Source organism: Galeopterus variegatus, unplaced genomic scaffold, assembly GCF_000696425.1.
Source record: "Galeopterus variegatus unplaced genomic scaffold, G_variegatus-3.0.2 Scaffold15, whole genome shotgun sequence".
Taxonomy (NCBI): Eukaryota; Metazoa; Chordata; class Mammalia; order Dermoptera; family Cynocephalidae; genus Galeopterus; species Galeopterus variegatus.
In genome coordinates this window covers 746,276-754,443 of record NW_007726126.1, presented here as the reverse complement: position 1 = coordinate 754,443, position 8,168 = coordinate 746,276, and the positions used below count along the sequence as shown (strand labels likewise).

At 51.8% G+C, this 8,168-nt stretch overlaps 1 protein-coding gene across 1 annotated transcript in view; it reads left to right on the top strand.

The window, feature by feature from the left end:
- KCTD21 (potassium channel tetramerization domain containing 21) overlaps window positions 1-5,302 on the top strand; it is an 18,962-nt gene extending 13,660 nt beyond the window's left edge. Inside the window, exons 2-3 of the mRNA XM_008566065.1 lie at window positions 2,471-4,649; window positions 4,768-5,302. Of these exons, the coding sequence (XP_008564287.1) occupies window positions 2,501-3,283 (783 nt within the window). The 5' untranslated portion in view covers window positions 2,471-2,500 and the 3' untranslated portion in view covers window positions 3,284-4,649; window positions 4,768-5,302. The remainder of the gene's footprint in view (window positions 1-2,470; window positions 4,650-4,767) is intronic.
- The last annotated feature ends 2,866 nt before the right edge of the window (window positions 5,303-8,168 follow it).

Here is an 8,168-nt window from a genome sequence, read left to right as displayed (position 1 = left end):
GGGGGGGGGGGGGGGTGTGCAGTTCAAGGAGAAAGACTGAAAACTAGAACATAAAAATTACTATTACTAGAAAGAAAAGGAGTTGGAGGAAACTAGAGTCCTGAGGAGAGGCAAACAGGGAAGAAAAAGAAGATTCTGGAATGAGTAAGGGAGCGACACTCTCCTGAGTCCAGCTCCTTCCTGGGCCCTCTGGGGAGAGAATTGGCCAGATTCAGCCCTGGGTCCCCCTTCCCCTCCCCAGCTGCTACTTGAAAGCCAGTCTGCACCCCAGCCACCGTCCTTCTGCCGCTTGCCCACCCTTGCTGTTGGACCCTCCCACTGTCTCACAGCCCATCTGCTCCAGGTTCCAGCTGATGATTTTGTCACTTCATGGGCTTGTTTTTCTTTAGACAGTGCAGTTAATCACCCCAGCCACCGTCCTTCTGCCGCTTGCCCACCCTTGCTGTTGGACCCTCCCACTGTCTCGCAGCCCATCTGCTCCAGCTTCCAGCTGATGATTTTGTCACTTCATGGGCTTGTTTTTCTTTAGACAGTGCAGTTAACGCCTTTCTGCAGAATCAAAGTGCCTCATTAGACTGAGAAGGAATCGTGAGGAGACCCCCTCCACACAGAGTTCAGCAGGGAGCCTCACACCTAGCATGGCCCCCATCCCCTGGAGAAAGGGGGTCGGTGCAGTCTCTTCCGAAGGCAGATGTGTGGTGAGAAGTGCTCGCCACCCCTGCTGGGTGACTTTGGGGTGTCCCCCTCTTGGACCTCTGCTTCCCCATCTGGACTGTAAGCATGCTTGGCAAGATGTTTTTTATGTGCCTGGATTCATTCCCAACCTACTCACACAGCCCTTGGTACCGCTGTCTTGCCACTGCGCCTCCACTGTCTCTCATCTCCCCCACCAGCCCGGGCTCTTCTCCAGGGCAGCACTGGGGCCAATTCTTCTTGGTGCCCCACCCCCAGCGTCAAGAAAAGATTGCTGAATCCATCCCACAGGTTGGCTTTTGGGAGAATATCATGTTGGAAGCTGAGGGTACATCCTCTGCCTTCTAGAACCTTAAAGAGAAGCTAGAATCCAAAACTTCAGGTTGAAGGAGACTCAGCAGCCCTAGATGCTGGAGGCTATGAGGTCAAAGGGGGCTTTGTTAAACAGTGGGTAGAGCACTTCAGGAAGGGTGCTCTGGGCAGTGTCCCACATTTGCACTGACCTTGCAGCTGGTGTCAGAGAAGGTTTGGAGGCCATCATGACAGGAAAGGACAGGCCACCAGGAGCCAAGAGCATCTCTATGGCAAGGCAAGTTGGCACAAGAGCAGTGAGAGTCCAGACAGGATTGTTATTTGGAGTCCAGAGAACTGAGTGACCCATTGTGGGCCTGGTAGACAGATGGAAATGGCACTAATCACAGCCATTCTTTGTAAATTCTTTGAGAGAGAAAATAATTAAATTCAGAAGCAGCACTGGTACAGTAGAAGGAGCACTGAGCCTGCAGTCATAAATTTCAGAGCTTTTAAGTATTTAGAGCATACCAATCTTTGCCTAGTAAGCATTTACATATCTTTCCTTCATGTAAAGGGACCTGAGTTTGAATCCTGGCAAGGCACTTCACCTCTCAGCATGGGGAGTGAATCCTGGCACAGTTTTCCTCATCTGCACAAAGGGATGGATGATGGTATTGTCTATGTCAAAAGATAATACAACTGTATGGAAGCAAATGTATGTAAAAGCCTGTAGCATAGCTTTCAGTCCAGGCACGTTTTCCTTCCTTTCTTAAGACCAGTAGTTCTCTGTCATCACTGAACATTTAGAGTCACCAAGGGAGCGTTTTAAAAATACCAATGCTGGTGTTACATTAGTCCATTTTTGTGTTGCTATAACAGAACACCTGCGACTGGGTAACTTATAAAGAAAAGAGGCTTATTTAGCTCATGATTCTTGGGTAGGTGAGTCTGGCCTGGGCCTCAGGCTGCTCCTACCCTGCAGGGCAGCCGCAGGGTACGAGATCACATGGCAAAAGGAAGCAAGAGAGAGAGGAGATGCCAGGCTCCTTTTAACAATCAGCTCTCCTGGGATCTAACAGTGGGAGAACTCATTCCCTCCCCACCCAAAGGAGGGAATTAATCCATTCATGAGGGATCCATCCCCGTGACCCTCGTCCCAACACTGCCACATTGAGGATCAGATTTCAACATGAGCTTTGGGAGGACAGCATATCCAGATTATGTCAGGGGCCATGTTCCAAACCAATTAAAATAGAATCTCTGGGGGTGGGATGCAGGCTTTGGGTTTGTTGGTTTTTTTTTTTTTTTTGACTCCAAGTGAATCTAATGTGCTTTACACAGTGTAGTAATTATCACCCATTCATCACGTATTCATCCATTTCGACCCCAAGAGTGTAGGCTTGATCTACAACAAGGAGTTAAGAACTGTCACTACCCAGATACGGTTGGGTAATAGTCATTTCTCACTTTTCCCCCTCATTAGGACTACTTCCCAGCACCCCAGCCTCCTGCCATGTCTGACCCCATCACATTGAACGTTGGGGGGAAGCTCTACACAACCTCACTGGCAACCCTGACCAGTTTCCCTGACTCTATGCTGGGCGCCATGTTCAGTGGGAAGATGCCCACCAAGAGGGACAGCCAGGGCAACTGCTTCATTGACCGGGACGGCAAAGTGTTCCGCTACATCCTCAACTTCCTGCGGACCTCCCACCTGGACCTTCCAGAGGACTTCCAGGAGATGGGCCTGCTCCGCAGGGAGGCCGACTTCTACCAGGTGCAGCCCCTGATTGAAGCACTGCAGGAGAAGGAGGTGGAGCTCTCCAAGGCCGAGAAGAACGCCATGCTCAACATCACACTGAACCAGCGCGTGCAGACCGTCCACTTCACTGTGCGCGAGGCTCCCCAGATCTACAGCCTGTCCTCTTCCAGCATGGAGGTCTTCAATGCCAACATCTTCAGCACCTCTTGCCTCTTCCTCAAGCTCCTCGGCTCCAAGCTCTTCTACTGCTCCAATGGCAATCTCTCCTCCATCACCAGCCACTTGCAGGACCCCAACCACCTGACTCTGGACTGGGTGGCCAATGTAGAGGGCCTGCCAGAGGAGGAGTACACCAAGCAGAACCTCAAGCGGCTCTGGGTGGTGCCCGCCAACAAGCAGATCAACAGCTTCCAGGTGTTCGTGGAGGAGGTGCTGAAAATCGCTCTGAGCGATGGCTTCTGCATCGACTCTTCTCACCCACACGCTCTGGATTTTATGAACAATAAGATTATTCGATTAATCAGGTACAGGTAAAAGGACCCCAGCAACATTGGAGGGGGGGTCCCAAGAAGCTCCAGGTCAGCCAAGGTCTTGGAGAGTGTCTCGCCACTGGTGCGAGGCAGGGCACTGTACTAATCTGTATTAATTGTGTAGTAGGACTTGATTCCCCCATGATGAAGTCCACCTTTTGGAATCCACATGTCATCTGAACAGACCACCTTTTTTCTTGCCATTTGAGCTGGAGACGGGCAGTTTATTATGACAAGTGAAGAGTCAGCTGGTTTGTACTAAAGGAGGCCACAGGAGGACTTTCTGGCCATTTTTTCATGGGCTCCATCTCTCTTTGTACCACTAGCCAGTGCCTCACTTACCCATAGAAAGGGCCCCTGATGGAGGGGATGGGGTGATAACAAGAGGCTCCCTTTAGTTTCCCAAGACATAAAGTTCCCAGTGGTTCCCATCACACCTGTTTTTCCTTCCCCAGGATGCATCCAGTACCTTGAACATGTTTGCCCGGGGGTGACATGTCTGGCTGGCTTGGAATGCAATGAGTTCTCCGAGCCGTTAGTTTCCCCACTGGGGGAGAGAGTTGAGCTGTGGCATGGCCTAGAGAAGTGATCATCAGGCAGGGTTCAGATGGTGGGGATGTCCCTCTTGACGGGGCCAAATCTAGGTATTTCTGGCTTCAGAAATGGGCTGCTGGGCCTGTGAAGAAATGAAAGTATCTGGAGCTAATATAATGGAAGGCTCTTGATAATCCAGGCTATTGCCTGACTTTTGTAATCCTTTACCCCAAAATTTGAGGTCTCATTGAAACAGGTCATCTTAAGCAAATGTATTATGGACTTTCAGGGTTGGAAAATAATTCACTGATTGCTTAGTCCTTCCCCACCCCCAGCACACCCCAGCATATGCGAAGATAGGCACTTCTCCCCAAGTACCTGCAAATGATCACCTGTGCCTGCTTGTATACCTCTAACGATAGGAAGCTCACCTGCCATGGCTGGACAGTGCTGGCTGTTAGAAATTTTGTCCTTAGATTGTGCCAAAATCTGTCCTGCCACTTTCATGTGCTGGATATTGGTTGCAAACCCTCCTTCTCACCCAAATGTGTATTTTCGGTTTCAAAGTAGTCACCCTGAGAGGCCAAACACTTATTCTGAAAATAGTATTACTCAGAATTCGGATTTCCCTTTGGGACCAGTCTTCAGAACCAAAGTTAGCTCCCTTCGGTCCCCTGTAAGTCAATCCCCTTTTGTTAGAGCTTCATCTCGTTCATGACCCCACTTCATCCACTTTCCCCACCAGCCATGGTTCCACATGCCTTTTGTCCGTTTTCTTTTGGGAGACTCGTCACCCCTGAGGAGATGCAGAGGAAGGAGACAGGGTCTCTGAGGACATCCACTTCATCCACTTTCCCCACCAGCCATGGTTCCACATGCCTTTTGTCCGTTTTCTTTTGGAAGACTCGTCACCCCTGAGGAGATGCAGAGGAAGGAGACAGGGTCTCTGAGGACAGTGTGCAGCAAGGAGCCCAGGAGTGGTCTGAACCATAACACTGCCCTTGCAGTGGGTGTCCAGCCCCAAGACATGCTCTCAAGGAGGCAGCCTTCCCCTGAAGTACTGTGTCTGGTCATAACTAGCCCGTGGGTCTCCTTGGGGTCCAATTCAGGACAAGAAGCCCCATGCCACTCTTTCCCAGCAGGTGATGAGCTCTGCAGGCCTCAAAACTGTACACTATGATTCATCCCTGGAGTGAGCGTGGGCTTGAGAGTCCCAGAGTCCTCCCCACCGCACAGGGGCCCTCAGACAAAGACAGGGAAGCCTGGCGACAGGGCATCCACAGGAGGTGGACCTAGGAAGGGTCATCCCATCATTATACTCTGAGTAGGGAGCTTGTGCACCAGGCCATGGGCAGTGCCGGGTCCCTTAGGCAATAAAGGCCTTTCTCCCCTACAGTGGGACCCTGGGAGTCTCTGTGACAGCTGTCCCAGGCCACCAGGCTGATGGTACTTGGGAGAGCCCTCCAAGGAAAATGCAGTTTAGACCAAGCAGCAGAAGCTGTGACCACAACGATGTAATGCCTGGAAAAAGTAAGTCATAAGTCACCATTGCCCTTTTTTCCCTCCATAAAACCTTTGTCCATCTCTTTGGTGCTTCCTAATTCAAGCAGCTTGACTTTAGAGAAAGTATGGAAACTGTGAAGCCACTAACATGCTGTGTGACTTTATGACAGTCATTCACCTCACTGAGCCACCTCCGTTTCTTCTTCTGTGAAATAGGCATAACAGTAATACATAACCCTACCTACCTCACAGGGCTGTTGTGAGGATCAAATGAAACAGTGTATGAGAATACAGTACAAATGATACATGATTGTTATTACTTTGTGTCCACTTACAAGTCTTGAGTCAGACTGACTCCGGTTTGAGTCCTGGCTCCATTGCTTGCTGTGTAACCTTGGACAAGTCACTGAGCCTCTGAGATTTGTTTCCTCACTGGGTAACAATCCCCGCCCCCAGGGTTATGCAACATAAATGAGTTGGTGTATGTGAAAATTCCTATGTAGGCCTGGCACCCAGGAGCTCAGTAAGTGCCTGCTGTCTCAGGAGGCAGCAGTGGTGGACTGCTGGACAGGGACGAAGAGTTCCAGGAGAGCACAGTTTCACAAGCTCTTAGAGAGCACTTGGCGTGTGGGCCCTGAGGATGGGAGCAGCCACAAATAAGTTCGGCCTGGAAAAAGCTTACAGCTGTGGGGACTTAGGAGAAGAGCTCAATTTTTCTCAGAAAGGGCTTTATCATGGCCAAGCTGGGCCTTTGAGGGTAGGTTGGATTTTGACAAAATGAGCAAGGAAGGGACGTGGGTGCAGGGAATGGCAAGAGCAGAGACTTGGCGGCCAGGCAGGGAGGGCAGTGGAGGAATGGTGTGCACTGGCACAGCCACGGCATGAGGGGAGTGACAGGTGGTGCATTCAGTGCGTGTCACTGTGCCCACGTCCAGCTCAGGTGAGTTCTACTGTCTGCTTAGCAAAACTGAGAAACAGGGATACTAAGCAGTGCCGGCAGCACGACCCCAGTGGGCAAGTGAGGCAGTGGGTGTGAACCGGGAGTCCGGATGTGCTCCCCTGAGCCCCTCACTGCCCTGAGACCCAACGTTGATCTCGCTCCAACTCAGTTTAGCCTTTTGCACCACCAAGGGTTTCGTCCCGGCTGAAGGGGCAGTTCCAGGCCCACGTTAGCCTGTCATCTCTCTGTTTCTGCCCTAGGTGTGTCTCACACATGCAGAGGGATGGGTCAGAAGGGGTGCTTGAGGGAACCCTAAGGCACCTTGTGACTACTTCGTGAGGACCACCACCAGCAGCTGCCATCTCAGGCACCACTATGTGTCCTCACACCCTCAAGCCCACCAGAAGCCCTTTGCCATTTTATGAATGCCAAGCCTCATGACACTGTTCTGCCTTTGGGCCAGAACTCCCTGTGCAGGGGTGGCCGTGTTCCCAACTTGCCCACCCCCAGTGCTCAACACAGCCCTGTAGCCCTGGATGCAGCCACCTTGTTCTGGAAACTGCTGCGCGGCCTGAATCATAGCGTTTGTGTAATGGCCCGTTTATTCACCCCAAACTTCCAGCTTGCTTTTACAAATTACTCCTAAAAGAGTCGCTTGTGAATGGGGGCTTAGCCGTGCTGAGCCTTGTGCCAGTTGCTTGGCTCACCTGGCCAAACACCAGCCCATCCCCTTCCTGAACTGCAGACCCTTCACACTGACCACCTGGGTCTGCCCGTGTCCCAGGGGGCTCCAGCCTGGCAGGGAACTGAGACCATCTCCCAGAGCAAGACAAGCTGATAACAGGCCCATCAAAGGGAGGGGCTGGGGCTGGTTTCCAGGCCCTACAGGGTCCTGGCTCTGGCAGCTCCATCTGCCCAGAGAGCCCAGTGACCTCAGGCTCCTTTAGAACCTTGGGGACAGTGTGGCAACAGACTGTCTCCACAACTCTGCTGGTGCCACACTTGCCCCAATCTGGGGCACAGGGACCAAAGCGGGCTCTGAGGAGAAACATCAGCCTGTGGAAGCCAGAGGATCACTGAGCACCTATGGCACCAGGACCCCACCCGACACAAAGGATGGCAAACAACCTTTGAGGTGATGCTGCGTGCTCTGACTCTGACTCATGGGCAGAAAGTACGAGCTCAGCCTGGTATATCTCACCGACCACCCCCTTACTCATCCCATTTCCTGCCGACCCCACCCTCACCCCCCCAATATACAGGGCATTTCAAAGCCTTTGTTGACATTTCCCAGTTAGGTGGCAGCCCTAGAGTGTACTAGCACATTCTCTCATTAGGCCAGGTGCCACCCCAAAGCCTAGGTTTCCTTTTGTTTGGGGTGTGTGTGTGTGTGTGTGTGTGTGTGTTTGCGTGCGTGCGTGCGTACATGCGTGTGTGTGTGTGCCACCCCAAAGCCTAGGTTTCCTTTTGTTTGGGGTGTGTGTGTGTGTGTGTGTGTGTGTGTGTATGTGTGTGTTTGCGTGCGTGCGTGCGTACATGCGTGTGTGTGTGTGCTGTAACCAACCGAGTAACCAGCCAGCCCCGTAGGCTTCCTTTTACTAAGGAGTTGGGGAAAGGCCCAGGTGAGCCACATTTTATTTATTTATTTATTTATTTATTTTTGTCTTTTTTACTAACCAGTAATGGGATCGCAACCCTCGGCGTTGCACCCGCACCGCGCTCAGCCAGTGAGCGGGAACCGGTCTCCACATGGGATCCGAACCCTCGGCGGGAGCGCCGCCGTGCTCCCAAGCGGCACACTCTCCAGTGCGCCACCGGGCCGGCCCGAGCCACATTTTAAAATCTTCTAGGGATCCTGCCAGCAAAAGAACAAAGGTTAATGTGTCATGACATGGGTACTCCCACTCCTACC